We start from the raw sequence: 18,483 nt of genomic DNA, 5'->3' as shown, positions 1-18,483 counted from the left end.
CCAGACACAATTTCAGACATGATCAACATGCTGTTAATTAACTCTCTAAATCATGCCCCATGGAATATATCCAATGTACGAACAACAGTCAACATAAGTTAGATAACAATGCATTGCTGGCCCACACAATATGTTGGAAAAGTAATACATCAATATAGCACAAAGAAATGGCTTTATGAATCATGAGCCTCCTTCTTCAACCCCCAAGCTATATATAGAAGATTCAATATAAATGGCAATGACATGACAAAAACTCAAACATGAAAAAGTAGATCAAACATAGCACAAAGAGACATCCACATGAGACAATTTCTTCACAAACCTCCAGATATAACCAGAAGAATCAGAATAAGGGAGTATCTTAGCCATTACCTTGCTTAACTATATCAGAAAACGCAGAAGCAGATTCACCTTCTTTACCTACAAATTGACACAGAAATTAGAAACATAGAAATATATATATCAAACTATACAAGACAATAGAGAGATAGCAGACCCTCAAAATTCACAGGTATATATGTGAAAACCACACGGCAGCCAACATCGTCCCGTGTCAAGGTATATTCAGGAGCCCCACTTAATATTAATTCAGATACCCTGAAGACAAATAATTAGGAAATGAGATAAGCTTTTACACTGATTTCTGTGGCCAAAGAAAAAAAAAACTAAGCATCACCTTAACTATAACAGCTGAAACTTTTTACCAGTGAACAAGACAAAATTTGACCAGAATTTTATCCAATATTTTTCCAATTTAAAGTTTTATGATAGAGTACTTGAAATTTTAAAACATAATATAACTAAATGTTCAAACGTTATATGACTAGTACGTTGTTAGAGATGAAATGAGGTGACAAATGAGTCATTTTGTTTGATCATTTGGATTTGGTTAATATCTGGTGTTTGATTTGATTACAGTTTGGCCAAGGTAAGTGAACAAATTGTTAGATAAAAGAAAATAATTATCAGTAGCGTTGATTCTCTGATCAGATCGGTTTAGGGTCAATATCATCTCAGGTAAAATTGCAGATTAACTATAGGTTTGGGTAGGGCAATCCTAGGTCTGGTTTAGTTCTGTCTGGACAATGTTCTATGAATGAAGACAGCAAACATCAACCAGGGTGCCATGTTGATCCTGCAGATCTTCTTAACCCTTTGCTCTAACAACTGCCACCTAATCACACTCATTCATACACACTAGGCAACATACAGCATCTAAGAAAATGAGGTATAAACATACTAATGTCTCATGACAAATTTATTTACTAGACCGACCTGTACATAGAACAATTCACCATTCCTCAAGAAAACATATGAGGCCAAAATAACAACATTATGGTAATAAGAAAGAATAAACAAACTTTTAAAGTAATGAACACTCAATAATCACACCAGATATGAGCTAACCTTGTTTCCTTATTGGCACGCAGCCACTCATACTTGCTAGGACCTTCTCTTCCTCCAAAGTAATCTCCAACACCCTTGATAGTGTTGCCTTCAACATAATCTCCAATTATCCGTAAATTAGAGACTGATGGAGGAGCTGACCATTGATAATGATCATAGTCAGACAATAATAACTATTACATTTCTCTGAATTGTATACTCATACACCAAGAAAGAAACAGGGTTATTATGATCACAAACGAATACTAAAACATAACCAGACAGTAAAATGCATCAATCAAATGCATTCAAAATATCCAGCTAATGAAAAATCAACTCTAGTTGAATGAAGTATGTTAACAGTAGTCAAACAGCTGGGGTAAACATGCACATCCAGATCTCACAAGGGTGAATGTCTCCTAAATTGCACCTCATTTCAATACAGCATCCTTAAATATTAGAAAGCAAATATGCTTGTGTTGAGAGTAAATCCCAAAATTAAAAAAATAAATAAATAAATAATAAAAAGTTAATAGATAGTCCCACAAAAAATAAATAAAATAAATAAAATAAAAAAGAATAAAAGTCTTTCTTGAGATGGGTCCAGACTCCACTCTATATATAATGTTTTACTTTTCCTCCTTTTATTTGTTTTCATCTTCTCTCTACGCAATTAAAGCATTATGGTTCCCACTTTCTCTCACCTCAATTAATTAACAATAAACAATACTAGCTACTTTATTTTCATATTCACTTATTCTCAACATAAAAAGTTCCCAACACCAAAACTCTCCTAAAACCATGTGCCTGATAATAAATAACAGTTGAACATAAGATATATACCATTCACGTACCTACAAGAACAACGAATTTAGCAATATTAAACTAACTGAAGTGAAGATAACAACACCAGTTACACTACATGATCTTCCAAAACTGCATGACTGTCACAACACAGCATGTCTATTCTCAGTCCCACTTCAGTATTCTTCATCCTAAAACACAATGTAGTCTCTGTTAACACTCAACACTTATTATCTTTAACTCGCCTTCTCTGACTTTTGTTTACATTTTATACAGGAAAGTTAAGAAAATTTTCTCTTGGGACGAGAGAATCACCCTACCGAGTGCAAGCAAATGTATAGTGCCCATATCAGATAAATCTCTTCGACGTATAACAGATTAAGCATTTATATACATCAATGTGAGCTTGCTAAATGCTACTAAAGTATTTTAGTCTCAGGATGTAGCTAAAAGAACATATTAGAGGAGCAATGCAGTTACAGTGAAAAGCCAATGAATCAATCCAATTTTGCTTGTATTTACCAATTCATAGTATTGCGAAAAGATCAGAAGGATACAAATAAAAAAATAAAAATAAAAAAAAACAGAACAGGAACAAAAAAGAGTATTATTCATAATGCACAATTATTCTAAAAGTAACAAAGTTGGGGACAGAAATAAAATCTAAAAAATTAGCGGATTAAAAGCTCACGCACCTGATTTTACATAATCAGTGATGGCATACTGAGGTTCTCCTTTGGCACCTTCAGCTGTTACCGGAGTGTACATAAAAACTAAACTTGAATCAACATCATCTATAGTCAATTGATATTTAGCTTCTTCAGCTCCATGAATTACTGCAGGGCTGCTGTTCCATTTTCTCCTTAACCAACTGTGAAATTGTGAATTTATCATACAAGCAAAATCAAATATGGCAATTGCTGATCCATAAGTCAGAAAGTTTATAATAGCACTACTGTGCAACAGTCATGCAACAATGGTTCAATATTTTGCTTCATAGGTAAATCACAAATCTATGGGATCAGCTATACCATCAGCCATTTTCCAACAAAAACAGAACACAAGACAAATTTTGGGTCTTTTAAGAACTACTTTCTAGAAAGCCTCTTAATAGATCAAAGCTTGGATTTAACAGTGGAATGGAATATTAGAAAATTAATGCAAATAAATTTCACCTGGAGACACCTTTTCCAGGAGTCCCACCACACCAAGCAACCTCAGCACAGCCCTTAATGATGTTTCCCTCAACAAGGTCACCACGCACATCAAGATTCAAGACCTTTGGACATCCAGTTCCTTCAAGGATAGTAGATATCCAATGAGCAACAGCAATAATATCAGATTATCAGTCACCAAATAGTTTGATGTTCATATTTAAATGACTAGTTCATTGATGCACATATGCTACCACATTTCATACTGTAAATAACTAACACATTTGCCTTACAAAAGTACTTCATTTTTTTAAGTTGTAACATATTGACTTTTGACATCATCCATATACCTCACTTTGACCATCATTTCCATCGGTTATTCAAAATTAAGAATGAAAGTTATGTACTTATGTTGGATCTTAATTTGTCTCAGCGTATAGTTTAGTTGTAACATTGACATCATCATCCACATACCTTACTTTGACCACCATTGCCATTGCTTATTTATAAATTAAGAATGGCATGTGCTTATGCTGTAAAATGTTGAATTTTGATATCGTCCATATACCTCACTTTGACCATCATTGCCATTCGTTATTTAGAAATAAAGAATAACAGTTATGTACTTATGTTGGATTTAAATCTGTCTCAGCGTATAAGTATAAAGTACAAATAATCAACTTTTTGTAATAATTACTAGCAAACATTCACAATATTAAGGATCAAAATTATACATGGGTCAGAGCTCATAATTAATGGAACTAAAATAACAGATGAAGTACATATCTGGCAACAAAATAGACTTTCATCCTTTGAAAACATCCACCAATGTAATCCTACACTTCAGATAGTAATCAATTAAAATATTATCAAAAAACCCAATGAAAAGAACAACACGTCAAGCCATTCCCAAGCCGAAACCAATCTATAATCCGAATGAACAATCACGAAAAATCACTATAAAGCAACCGCCAAAGCCCTCCCAAAAGCCAACACAATGACAGCAAAAATCACAGCCCTCCTCATCTAAGGCCACCTTCACCGGCACCTTCTGCAACCGAGTGCTACTAATACTGCTCCTATACTATTTTATTTCCTTCATTTAGTTTAAACATATAAAATTACTCCCTCCGTTTTTTTTTTTTATTTGCATCACTTTCGTTTAATGGGTATTTTTTTTTGAAATGCATCACTTCTATATTTGGTAACTTTATACTATATTTTATCATTTCTCTCTCTTACTTTATACCCCACTCAAATTATTTTATCAGTTCTCTCTCTTCCATAGTCCATTAGTCCCTACTTAAATAATAAAAATATTTATTCTCTCTCACATACTTTCTCTTTCATGATCCGCATCTTACTTTTACTATAAGAATTTATTCACTCAATCATAATATAATATTACTCTCCTAAAACTCCGTGCATTCTCAAGTGATGCAAATAAAAAAAAAAAAAAAAAAAAAAAAAAACAAAGGGAGTATTTCATTAATGGGAAACAAGTGACGACGAATGTAGCACAGAATTCCATCTCCTTCCAATAATAATTTATCTTTGCAGCATTTATTCACAGAAACCTATCTAATATCATTGAATGATTATAGGCAAGGCTTTACAACTCAGATCAACAGAATATTATATCTCCTGCTAAGCATCATTACTAGATGTGGAAACAAGAAATATTCAAGATTGGAACCAATAACTTTGCAAATAGTTTAATAATTAACAATCCAAGTTCTAAAATTTATACAGCACAAAATACAACTATAAATAAAAAAAATTAACACACCAGGAGAGACTTGTGAAGAAATTGCAAAAATTGGAGGGTATTCTGTCTCCCCAAATACAGGAATGCATTCAACCTTCAAGTACTTCTCAACTTCATCATGCTTTGGACAGTAGACCTGTCAGAGAGACCAAATGATCAAGCAGAGGCAACAACACACCATTTACAGATCAAAAATTACTTTGGGATCCTCAAGTGTTAAACTGTTAAAGAGAGAAAAGCATATTACCTCAGAAATGGCATCAGGAATTGCCTTGAAATTTGAAAGAACCCCTTCTCCGACATACCATTGATATTTTAAAACCAAGTTCGAGTCATTCCCATGGTCTTGAAGGAAAATAAAGTGGCAGCGGCAAGCATCTTCCTCAAAAGGCAGATCAATTGATGCTTCCTTGAGGAGAAATCCTGGGGGCAGTTGATCCCTCCATTGTTCAACGAGGAAGTCAAAAGTTGAGTCTGCAAAAGAATATATATAATGCAATATTCAGTAAACTGTACATAAATAGAAAATTCAATATTACACTTACTACCCTTTTCTGGTGGAACACCAGTGCTTTGTAATTTTTGGAAAAAGGAGCGCAGATAATGTAAAAAAAGCTCTCAGGCATATAATTTCAATGAAAATCATATGGCTTGCCAGCATAGTGGCCATAGTCTGCAAATTTGAAGAGTAAGTAACCAACTACTTCATTTTGTCATTAGGTACTATTTTTTTGGCACTTGAGTTTTTATATGAAATATATAAAGTTCAACAGTGAAGTGAATCGCTATAACAGCTCAAGAGTGGGATTCAAAAACAAATGGATTGCAGACATGTGGAGAGTAGTTCCTTTGACTATTCGGTGGTGTACATGGAAGGAAAAGAATCCACATATTTCTTAGAGGAAATCCTTGTCACTCCATATGAAATATTATTTTTGAGGATCTTGTATAGTTGATGACTTGATGTTGTCGAGCACTTCAGCAAAAGCATCACTATCTTGACTTCAAAGAGCGCTCATGAATAATTCTATCAAAAAAGGAACAAGTTTTGTCCACAGGTTCTTAAGAAAAAGAAAATTTGTCACTGTCTTGGGGGATAAATATTCTCAACCCTAGCTCTACTCCTTTTTTGGGGGGTCAACACCCTTTTATGCCCCTAACAAATTCTTTATTACCCATCCAAAAAAAAGTATCAATCACACTGCACTGTAAGAAAAAACTACAGGCAACTCAGTCCTAGTATCAGGAGGGATCATATGCAAGGGAGTACCCCATTCTCTGAACCACGTTTCATCTCCCAAAATTTTTAAAAAATAAAAATAAAGAGTATCAACTGTCATCGCTCTACTTTATGCAAGGCCCAATTTGTAAAGAGTTGAATTATTCAAGGGATATCACATATAGATACAATCTTCAGAATCCATGGTTGGGTAAGTTCACAATTTTAGTGGGATTGGTTAAGGGAGCTCCATTGCATGTTTAAATCTGTAGCACTTTTTTCATTTACTTACAAAACAAACTATTTGGAAAGCCAAGTTGAAGATTTCACATGGACACATGCTTGTTTTGGATAGACAACCAATTTTAAAAAACTAGAGGAAACTGTTCGTGATGATAAACAGTATAAATGGAAATTAGATAAACTACTATCCCCAATGTCCATTGTTTATACCTTGGTAGTGAGCTAGTGATGACTCTAAATTGTGAAACAGCTTCCTTTTGTAGAATAGGTTTTTTCCAATTTTGGAGATCAGTTAAATGTCTACAAGTTAAGACTTTAAGAGTCAATATGACATAAACCCGTCTTGCTTATTTCTTTATGGGGTTATGATAATAGATTAAGCACAAATAATTTTTCCTTAAACTTTTAAAGAGATTTAGAGATTCTCTTTACACATGCCCAATCTATTTTTCCTTCTAACATTTTTTTGACATCGCTGACCTTGATTTTCCGGAAGTCGTCTCATTGTTAATTTTACAGTAACTAGGGTGCGCGCGGAGGGGCTAGCTCTTGCGGAGAAGTTGTATTGGCGTGTTTTTACACCTTTGGTTTCGCGGTAGTTTTTTACGTACCATTTGGTTTATGTGCTTATGTGGTGGCTTTGAAGAAGAGATTGAAAGCGCACCTAAATCTTTTATGATGATTATATTTTTAAACTCTCTAAAGTTAAAGGGTATTATTCCAAAATTACTATTAAATTATATTTTAATTGATTTGCATCCCTTCATATAATATTATTATCCCTTCATATCTTAAGGGGCAATTGTTAATTTAGAATTCTTAATTTATCTCCATGTTTCAATAATACTTAGCATACTATTTCTAGCGTGATTTTTTTCCCGATGACTTTTTGTGAGCTTAGGTCATAATATGTGAAATATTGCAGCTAAAAACTTCAAAATGTAAGTTCCTTAATGTTCTACGACCATCTAATATATATACCTAATACTAAAGCAATAATCACTTAATAATATTTTTCCTCTTAAATTCCTTCAATTTCTCTCCCATAATTAATACCATTTTTTTCTATCATTGATTTCCCTTGATTTTAGGATTTTTAAGTTCTTTACCCTCTTGATAACGTCTGCTCAAATACCACTTTTTAATATGAATCCCATTCACAGTCCCATAACGTTGTTTATGTGCCATCAAATAACGTAAATTTCAAAAGCTAATAAACCTTAACAATAGTTGTAGTTAAACGACGACAAACCACGAAAGAGTAAAAATAAATAGTCTCTTGGTATAAACAGTCTCTTTGTACATAAAGTTTTTTTTTCTTTTCAAATAATAATAATAACATATGAAGTATAAAGCATTAGAAGTTTTTTTTTATTCAAATAAAAAAAAAAAAAAAAAAAAAAAAAAAAAAAAAAAAAAAAACTTTGATTTAATTGATGATATGTTTAATGAAAAAAAAAGCATTAAATACATTAATGAGGGTATGTCACTCTCAGGGAGTAGTTTTAGAGTCATTTTTCGTATTTATTTTCCTCTATTTCCCCTTTTATTCTCTTGTTTTCTTTATTTTCCTCTATTTTCCCTTTTATTCTCTTGTTTTCTATTCAATAAATTTTCTTTTTATTTTGGTAATTTTGGCATGTTTTAGTTTATTTGGTTTATATATTAGTTTTTAAGTTTATTTTGTTATTTTATTGATTTTATATACTTGAATAATTTTATATAATTTTTATTAGTTTAGTTTTATTTCTCTTATTTTTATTATTTATTTTATTCTCTTTGTCCCAATCCTTTCCTCAGTTTTGTGTGTAGGTGTTCGGGTTTCATGTCAAGTGAGTTCGGGCGCCAATTTGAGCAAGGAAACAATGCCTATGTTGCTACTATGCTGCCAGCTTATCCTACACCCCACCAAAACCTTATCCTTCACCACACAAAGCCAACCTCCCCTGGTCCCTATCTTCTCAGTTAACTACACTCCAACTCCAACCTATTCCCATCAACCAACCGCAACTCCTCCACTTCACCAACTGGCCAGCAACCAGCCACCCAAACCGAGCACCAACACCACCAATCAGAACTCCCCTGCTCCCTCGATCTTCCCACCTCTGCACACTCAAATCAACCACCTGCCACCTTAATTACCCCCTTCACCATCTCAGCAGCCCTGCTCATGCAAACAACAAAACCGCATCAACCGAATCAGAACAGCCACCTACAACAGCCATTCCCAGCAGCAACTTGCAACCACCATCGGCGAACACCAATTCCAGCCCACCACCACCGCAATAATCACCTCAATCAACCACCACCTTCACACCAAATAAATGTCGCAGCTGCTCCCTCACAACCCGCAATTCACCCACCGTTTCCATCTCCTCTACTCCTCCCTCACAACCGCAATTCAGCCCCAATTCAGCCCCAACAATCGAACCTCAATAAAGCCCCAATTTATTTAGAGCTTTTCGCGGGCGCGCAGCCCTGTGAGAAGACGCACAAATGGAGTCCAGAAAACAGATTTTAGGCAGTAGCAATTGCGCGACGTCTTCGCGGGCGCGCAAGTCTGGGTATAATTCGAACCAATCACGAGCTTTGCACGTGATTATTTATGGAGATCGAACGGTCTTGATTTGATGCTTGATAATTGCGGTTGAGGATGAATGGTGGTGATTTAATGATGATGATACTTGGTGAGGCGCATTGGAGGGAATCGTTCCCCATTAGAGCAGCTTCAATTCGAGAAGGAAAATGAGTCTGATGATTTATGGGATTTGTTTTGTTTATTTTTATTTCATTTTCTTTATTTTAATTTTCTTTTCTTAATTCTTTTTATTTTCCTTTTTCCTTTTCTTATTCCTTTCCAATTTAATTTTCTTTTGTTTTCCTTCTTACTTTCTCATTTTCTTTTATTCTTTTATCTTTCTTATTTTTCCTAGCTTAGTATAAATACCCATTTTTGGGGTAATTAGAACAATCAACTATTATTATATTCTCTTAATTAGTTTTAGGAGAGCTTCTCTCTCTAGGTTTAGATTAGGATTAGAGTAATTTAGAGAGAGAAAGTGAGGGTTTCTCCATTGTTGAACTTGGATTTTGAAGAAGAAGGTTAATCAACCTCTTTGTAGACCTTCAAGTTCAATCAATGAGCATCTCCTTACTCTTTTCTCTTTATCTTGCTATTTTATTCTTGTTTTAGTTGTTAGTATTGCTTGTTAATCATATTAATGATTGGCTATTTATTAATTAATCTTGTTGTTGGCATGAATAGTGAGTAATTTCTCCATTAAGGGGATGGTTGTAGTTTAGTTGGATCTTAAGCATGTTTTAGGGTTTGGAGTTGATTTGTTTGTGATTAAAGTCTTTATATGCTCGAAGTTCTTCAATCTACTTGCAAAATGCATGTTGTTAGTTGATTGGAGGTGAATTATTGCTTGAAGATGCGATAGCGGACCTAGCAAGATTCATTTGTATCGTTTATTACTTGATTTCACCTTCTAATATATGGTTCTAATGTGATAGCATAGAGGCTATGTTAGGAGAAGCCAATTGACCCTGATAGGTGGCTAGATTGGACCTCTTACTTCGATATTCAAGCGTGTTTAGTTCATGATTAATTCAACTTCTATGCCTTTGTTTATGTTTGAGTGAATACTATACCTAAACCGTTTCCCTTAGTGTCTTATTTCTTGTTTTAGCATCTTTAGACTTTAGTTTACTTATCTCCTATTCCGGACTAGCATAGTTGTTGATAACATTTGGTGGTGTTTTATTCGTTCCCTGTGATTCGACCCCTATGCTTGCCTTATACTCGTATTAGGTTTGCTTAGGTTGTATAAATTGTATTTGATCTAGGGATAGACATTTGACAACGCGTTAATTCCCTTGTCAGGGTACACATATTAATGAGGGTAAAAATATAAATACGGATTTTTGTACATATTTTTGTTCACAGTTTTAAGGGTATAGTTGGTAGCACACTATTCCTAAGAGTTATCTTATACTTTTTATAAGGTAGGGATTCTAAGTTGGTACTAACTTGATCCATAACTGATCATATACCTTAGAAAACCAACCTGCAACACAGTCCGGAGAGCAAAATTCCCAACCATCCCTTATGCAGAGGGCAGTACACGTAGGGTAGTGCTTAGCAATTGTGATTTCTTCCTTAGACAGGTCTGAAACAAACAGTAAAAATGAAATGAGAGATTCTATCACAATAGTGATCGATTTCTTGTATAAGGGAAAACACTAACCTTTGTCATTAAACTTCTTTAACGTAGGACCAACAAGCAAAATGGATGCTGCTTCTATATGAGGCATCCGGAGGATCGGGTTCTCCTCGACTCTTAAGTGCTGCACCATGTGAGTGATGTCAAGGCATGGCACATAACAAACATATGGGAAGACAAAAAAAGTAGAAAACACATAATAAAAAAATAAAAAATAAATATAAAAAAAAAGGATTATGTTAAGTTCATTATGAAACAAAAATATATTAAGAACATTATGAAACAAAAATTAAGAACATTATGAAAAAACAAGGTATATGTAATTTATTAAGTTCTAAAATTAAACTTATATTTTGATCCAACTTATGCACGTAACTATATAAAGGTTTCATTTAACTTAATAAATAATATACGTGTAAGGGAAGCTTTTCCAAGAGTGACACATTAAGTATTTAATTTAGCTTATATGAATTCGTATGCAATAAGTTGAGGTAAAACAAAATTGGATAAGAGATGTGAATAAATCAAACTCTATTCTCATTGAACAAGAATACTAACCATTAGGATCATTTAGTTTGTACACATGAAGGGAAGAAGAATGACTTCAAGAAAGGCAAACAAGGAGAAAGGAAATACGAACCCCTAAATTTTACATTGTGTTTGTTTTAAGATGAGATAGGGATGAACAAGATCTGCTTCCCTTCTCTTTTTTTCACACGAACCGCCAGCACCACCAAGCTCCATCAGACCATCAATACTGCACAACCCAACCTACACCACCCTACACAGCTACACCGTTACACAACATACTACCACCTTACACCATAATGCAACCCACTACCATCAGCAACACCCCCACAGCACCACGAAACACCACCATACCGTGCAGCACCACCCCAAATACTAAAATTAACCAAATAAACAAGATAGAAAAGAGGAGACAGCATCTGAGGACAACAATGGAGATTGGAGATTTGGAAACCGGATCAAGGAAAACAAAGAAAGAAAAGGAAGAATAGATGCCAAAGGTAAAATACCAGAGGTAGTGAGCTAGTGTTATTGGTGCTCTATGGTTTTAAGGGTGTCAGAGGAAAGAAAATGGAAATTTTTGGAGGTGGGGCATTTTGGGGGTAAGTCAAAATGTAACAGGGTAAAAGGGAATGACAAATTTGGCCCAACAAACAACAAAGGTAATCAGACCATCTCTTTCCCTTACTATACACCTAATTAAAGTATGACTCTTGGATATAAGTCAAAATTCCTGAATATTTATATTTTAATAACTTGTGTGATGCAAGAAAACCCAGCAATGCATTGGCTGAAAAACTAGCACTACAATATAGCACAATACAACCCGAATGACCAGGGGTAACTAGTGCTACTAACAAAGAAAGATAGCTCTTTTCAAAGGGGGTAGTGATAGAAAGCTAACCTCAAGAGATGGTAAATGCGGGAAACCCTTGAGAGATGATATTTTGTTTTTGCTTGCAGCTAACACCTGAAGAGAGTAACAAGCAGCTTCAACAGCTAAATATAAACATGAATTATAAGCCAAAACTTTATCATTTTGCAAAAGCAGACCTGTAGCCGAGGTTGACTCGCCATAGAGAGAGACTTCAATTTATTTTGAGCGACGGAGAGAAACTGTATAAAGGAAAAGAAAACAAGAAAAGCAATTCAGAAAAAGTAAAGTAGAAAAACAACGCAGCGATCATGAAGTGTAAACAAGTGCAATATAACCTATATTGAATCAAGAGACAACCTCCAAATTAGGAAGCTCTGGGAGGCTTGAAAGTGATGTTATTTGATTCCCAGCAAGATAAAGTTGCTACATGAAACATAGAGACTTTTCAAGAGCATGCTAAATAGATTCGTATAAAAACAAGTACATGATAAAAAGTCTAATTAAGACCTGTAGGACTTGGCAGTTCCCAAGTGGTTCGAATCCGAGCCCTTTAAATTCGTTGAAACTCAAATCAAGAACCTGGTCATTATAAACAACATCAAATTAGTTGCACATAATAGTGCATTAGAACACAGTGAAGTCGAATAGCTTTATAAGGTAATTGGTTAACAAAGTTGTGCCAAGAAACCAATACAAAATAATAAACTGACCTTAACTCTTTTAAGTATTTCAATGCCTTCTAACGAAGATAATAAATTGTCCCTGAGATAAACGAACTGCCAAAAAAATACACCAATGGGTAAGATATTAAGGTACTCTCTAGAAGTATATACATTTGCTTTTCATACATAGATAACTGCCCCCTTGATTTCCATCTTAAGAGGGGCCAAGGAAACACCTGTCCGTAGTTTGTGAAAGGTAACAGACTGATTTGGAGGACCAACAATATAATAACCACAACAAAAAGAGAAAGTAATACTAAAAACAACGGAGCTCAGAGGGACCACTCTTGTAGTCTTATACCCCCGTTCGACAGGCTGTTTTTTGTCCTTTTTCCTCTTAGGTTTTTCATTTTAATCTTAGTCTTTCATTTGTAATCCAAGGGCTATAATTTAAGAACTCTAGCTTTTTGTAATACCCCTATAAATAGGGTGATATTTGTTGTTTGGACATCTTTTTGCTTAATTGAAACCAATTGAGGTTTTCTCTCTCCTCTATCTTTGTGATTGATATAATCTTGGTAATTGCTCCTTAAATCTTTGCTTTACTTGGTGTTGGCTAGGATTAAGAATTACTTTAAGCTTTGTGGTTGATTGCTACTTCATTTCATGTTGTCAATTATTGTTCACCTTCCTCACTAATTATTGGAAAATCAACAAACCCTAGATTAGTCGTATCAACTACTAAATATAGTTACTTAATCAAGATATCTTAGGTTTTAACCATATTAATGCCATGAATGAGATTAATCAAGAATATAAGGTTACCAAAGAAATTAAGTTTTTTTTAAGTTTACCAAAGAGAAAGTGCAATTTCATAGGGTTGCCAATGAGAATTTCCCTTTTTTTGACATAAAAATTTCTAGGGGCAACTACTACAGCAATTGATCTAGCAAAACAAATACCTTGAATAGTGGTTTTACCTGGCAGGCTAACCACTATCTCACATAAAAATAAATGAAGATGTAAAGTAGTTTAATTTTTACATCAAATAAACTACTTGAGGTGTAAAAAGTTTATTTAGATGGCGGTTTATTTTTTATTGTGGATTCACCTCATGCTCCCGCATAAGATCCCATTATTTTTTTATTAACACTTGCAATGTGGAAAAAAACCGCCTTCATAAGAAGGTTTTATATTTAAGAGATAAAGGCTGAATTGAGCTACTACCTAATCTTATCAGTTGCAACAAAAGGGTATTAATAGTGAGACATATTAGAATTCCTTTGTTGCAACTAATAAGAAAGAAAGGTAGAAGTTAAATATTGTATGTCCACACAAAGTTTTACCAAGCTGGTCAATAGCCAATTGACCACTGCAAACAAGATTACAAATCTTGCAAACCGTACTTAATTTGGAAAAGAGAGAAAGAAATGTGGTTTTTCAAACTGAAAAAAATGGCAAAACACTTACAATTTTGTTACAATTTTCTTAAACAAAATTGGTATCTTTGCTTAAGGAAGCTTACGAAGCCATTTTAAGCCATTCATTCCAATAAATCATTAAATCTAACTGGTTTCACACGTATCTATCTGTATGTCTAGAGCAAAGTAACAATCTATTCTACCCCATTAGCACCAAATTCAAGAAATTGTAAATTTGTAACTTTGCGTTGAAGCTTACATCAAGTATATAAACAGTGCATGCACATTTTTTATGATAGTATGTCAAATATAGGTATTAAAGAGAAAGTAAGACAATTTTCATTGTATGCCATCTTAGAAGGAATTTATTATAAGAAAAGTACCTCTAAATTTTGAGACAAATTCACACCACTTGCGTTCAGGCTACGGATCCTCAAACCTCTCAGATCTAGCCTCTAAAACCACAACATGAAGCAACCATCAAGCAAAAAGCATGTTAATATTGTCACCAAGGGATAAGAGAAATACTAAAGCATTGGAAAGAAATTAATAAGTGAGAAGGACAAATCCTAGAAAATAACTAAGTAAAATGCAGTAACGGGGATCTAATCTGTTCTACTTAAACTGAATGAAAAGGTAGAAATAGATAATCTACCAATAACTTGTAACAAGAACACATTATTAAAGAATAGAGTGTATAAAAACTCACAAAGAGGAACACAAGAGGATAAGTAGTCCTCTTGGAGAAAAACTTTTAAACATATATTTACAAGTTAAATTCTTTGCTAACTATAATAGAATCACAAATATGCTTAACTCTAACAGACAACAAAAAATGATTATGCATGGAATGACATTAACAATATGAATAATTTGCATGTATTTCTCATAATTTGTAACCTTTGCTTCCCCCTAAACCACACCAAAAAAAAACACTCAAACCCCACCAATTAATCCACTTCTCCATCAATACCTCTGTGTGACTTTCTTAGTTGCTTTCTATCCTTCTTCATTCTGGCCAGCAGCAACCCTAACTTGAATTCTAGCTTAACCATCTAATATTTCACCACCAATCACACTACCAAAAATCAACCACTGTATGCCCAACCATAGACGCAAAACACCAATCAATTGATTACTATCATTAATAGGCTCAACACCGTCATTTTGCACATGGAGATGTTAGAGTATAAACTCACAAAGTAGTTCCTACTTCTTCATGACTTGACTCCATTCCCTGTATCACCAATGAGCATCAGATGCTCGATCACCATAATATAGTCACTAGTTCTTTCCTTTTTTTTTACATAGTTTTGTGATTTTCCTACAGTTTCTTTACAAGTTTAAGAGGGATTACCTTTAATTGTGGATGTTAGGGTGTATTATGTAGATTTATCTCAGAAACCGACTATCTCTCACTATAGTTCGATCTCAAAACCTTGTCATGGGAGGCTATATTCCCATATTGGTTGGATCCTTTACAAATGCACCACCAAAATATCAACAAACCATTTTCCACGCTTCATTAAACCAAACTTTCTCTGTCCATATCTAAGTTAAGAGAGCACTTTAACATCAAAAGGTTAAACCTTGCTCATTCCAAACAAAGCTAATGATTTTACACCAAAAAAAAAATGTCCATTCTGTATTCCGCAATAGCTCATCAACAAGCAATTTTTTTAGTCTTCTACCAAGTACTATTTTTATCTTCCATAGACACAGTGCATCAATTTGTAAATAATTTACCATGAAAGAATGAGTTCAGGTGATTTCATAAATATTTAATATATAATTCTGCTAAAATCATGAAGCACTATCATACCCAACTACAGGCAACCTCACTTGTAGGATAGATAGAGTCTATCAATTATAGGAATAGGACCCTGACTGTGATCATGTTGCAAGCTTCTACAAACAGACACATGCAGTATGCAGGCACAAATAGCAATTAGACTGCAACTAAAGCAATGATAGCAACTTACCACATCATCCCCAGCTTTAGTCTCTACCTGTGGCAGAACTATGAAATGAGAATCCTGGCAATCAGAGGTTGCTGCCTTCTTTCGACCAGATGAGCTTGAACTCTGGTCCCGTGAAGCTGACACGGTACCTTTTCTGAATCCACTACTTACAGATGGAGACCAAGCCAAAGGTGAAGAAAGCTTGGTACTTTTCTTCAATCCACTTGATACTGAAGGGGATTGAGCTGACTGTGTAGAGTTCTTTGACACTAACTTTTTGGTAGTGCTGCTTGCTGTACTATCAACTGAAGGAGAAGAATGAAACTTACTTGTTGAGGAACCTATAGCACGTGTAAATGACAACTTGTTATCAGAATCATTCTTACTCAAACTAGAGCTTGTAGACATCTTCGAAGTTCTAGCCCCAGGTGAAATTGGCCCTGATTTTGTATCTTTGATACCCATTTTGCTAACACTCTTACCAACATCAGAAACCTTGGACGTCCTTGTTTCTGGCAATGATCGCCGTACTGGCTCTGAAACAGAAGGACCAGCAGTTTTTCTTCCCGCCAAACCAGAACCAGACTGCTGCTTTTTTGCAGGAATAGACTGCTTTTCACCCGACCCACCAGTGCTACTTCTTCTTGCCCTTACAGGTACCACATTGGGATTATGTGGACTCCCACTTACACGTGATTTAGCCACACCTGTTTTCAAACCTAAACTACTCCTTGCTTCTGCTCTCCTATTACTCGACCCAACAGCTGCTTTCATCACTTCCACAACTTTTTCACCACCATCAGCAGAACCATTGCATAGTTCCTCAATCCCTTCAGACATCAATGGCTGAGATTGCACAATAGGATCCTCCATTTAAGACCAGAACACAACCTCCAAGAATGTGTCGAGCAATCCTTCTACCAGAAATGAACAAGTTACACACAACCCAAATCAATCATTGCAACACCGACATTATTAATTTAACTAGTAATCAGTTTGGTAGGTTTGAGTAATGCACCATTTCAAACCAACCACATTTGTCTTTTAGGTCATTAACAATAAACCCCGTCCCAGACTCAAGAATAATAACAGGAAAATCCCACCAATACAATTTAGTATCCAAATAATAATACTACCTCTATTTCATATTATTTTGCAACTTTGGAATTATTATATCTCACAAATCATACACCAAAGTTGCAAATAAAATGAAATGGAGGTAGTATAATGATTATTCCTAACAACTTATCTCCATGCCCACCCGGCCACCCCGCCCGGCCTGGCCGGGAAAAAAGGACCATTTTCATAGTTAATCAGAAAAACCGGCAACACATTTGCCACCAAATTCAACAAAATCATCATAATTAAGCTCAAAACTTCGCATAAAATTGTTCTCGCTTAACACTAGCAACTCAAAATGCAAACGATAAAATTCAAGCAACAAAATCGCTGGTTATAATCTTTCATAACTAAAACGAAAAGTTCAACAGTTCAACCCTAAATTGACTATATATAATACAAACAATAGTGTGAAACTAAACACTAGATTGTCAAACCGACATTCAATTGTTACAAAAATGAAACAAAATTATTACCTTGGAAGTTGTTTCGGTAGAAGAGAGAAAGCTTAGAAAGCCGCTTCAATGGAGAATTCAAAGTACGCTTTAATGGAGGAGAGAGAAAAAGAGAGTGAAAGTGAATGAAGCTTTAAAGTTTAAAAGTGGAAGAAAGAAAGAAATTATTAAAGACAAGTAATTCTTCCGTTTTTCAAATTTGTTGCCCATTGCAATGCAAGGAGGGGAGAGAGAGTGTAAACGCAGTTAGTTGGATAATCCATGCTTAGATTCTTTAATGAAATTATTTAAAATTAAAGAAAAAGATTGGTTCTTAATTTTAAAAAATAACGGGGAGTGTGGGAGGGTAATATTCCCTCCAATGAAATTTCAAAGTAGATTGTCGCTTTGCGTTTCAAATGCTGGCTATCTTAATCATTTATCAAAAGGTTGGTTAGTCCTGAAAATTTTAAGATACAGCAGTTCCTATCTTGCTTGGTACAGACAAAAAATACGGAAAGAACATTTAGCTATTTTATAATGAACATATATTTATTTTGTAAAAAACATGTACCTGTTTTGTAAAGAACATCCAATTTTGAGTTTTTTTTTTCTTTTTTTTTATATTTAAAGAACATCTGTAATATTAATAAAGAACATGAAAATATTATGTAATGAACA

The 18,483-nt window shown here is 34.4% G+C and overlaps 1 protein-coding gene across 2 annotated transcripts in view; it reads right to left on the bottom strand.

The window, feature by feature from the left end:
- LOC145580194 (187-kDa microtubule-associated protein AIR9-like) overlaps positions 1-17,983 on the bottom strand; it is a 37,364-nt gene extending 19,381 nt beyond the window's left edge. For both annotated transcript variants that reach the window (XM_081637593.1, XM_081637594.1), the window contains exons 1-17: positions 17,845-17,983; positions 16,271-17,166; positions 14,672-14,743; positions 12,916-12,981; positions 12,713-12,784; positions 12,563-12,628; positions 12,382-12,444; positions 12,233-12,298; positions 10,825-10,924; positions 10,645-10,746; positions 5,360-5,586; positions 5,134-5,248; positions 3,366-3,486; positions 2,886-3,061; positions 1,408-1,543; positions 497-597; positions 373-420 (exon numbers count right to left, since the gene is read on the bottom strand). In XM_081637593.1, the coding sequence (XP_081493719.1) occupies positions 373-420; positions 497-597; positions 1,408-1,543; positions 2,886-3,061; positions 3,366-3,486; positions 5,134-5,248; positions 5,360-5,586; positions 10,645-10,746; positions 10,825-10,924; positions 12,233-12,298; positions 12,382-12,444; positions 12,563-12,628; positions 12,713-12,784; positions 12,916-12,981; positions 14,672-14,743; positions 16,271-17,122 (2,383 nt within the window). In that variant the 5' untranslated portion in view covers positions 17,123-17,166; positions 17,845-17,983. The remainder of the gene's footprint in view (positions 1-372; positions 421-496; positions 598-1,407; positions 1,544-2,885; positions 3,062-3,365; positions 3,487-5,133; positions 5,249-5,359; positions 5,587-10,644; positions 10,747-10,824; positions 10,925-12,232; positions 12,299-12,381; positions 12,445-12,562; positions 12,629-12,712; positions 12,785-12,915; positions 12,982-14,671; positions 14,744-16,270; positions 17,167-17,844) is intronic.
- Between the last annotated feature and the right edge of the window lie 500 nt (positions 17,984-18,483).

The sequence above is a fragment of the Chenopodium album genome, chromosome 14 (genome assembly GCF_948465745.1).
Source record: "Chenopodium album chromosome 14, dcCheAlbu1.1, whole genome shotgun sequence".
Taxonomy (NCBI): Eukaryota; Viridiplantae; Streptophyta; class Magnoliopsida; order Caryophyllales; family Amaranthaceae; genus Chenopodium; species Chenopodium album.
This window is presented reverse-complemented; position numbering and strand designations above follow the sequence as displayed.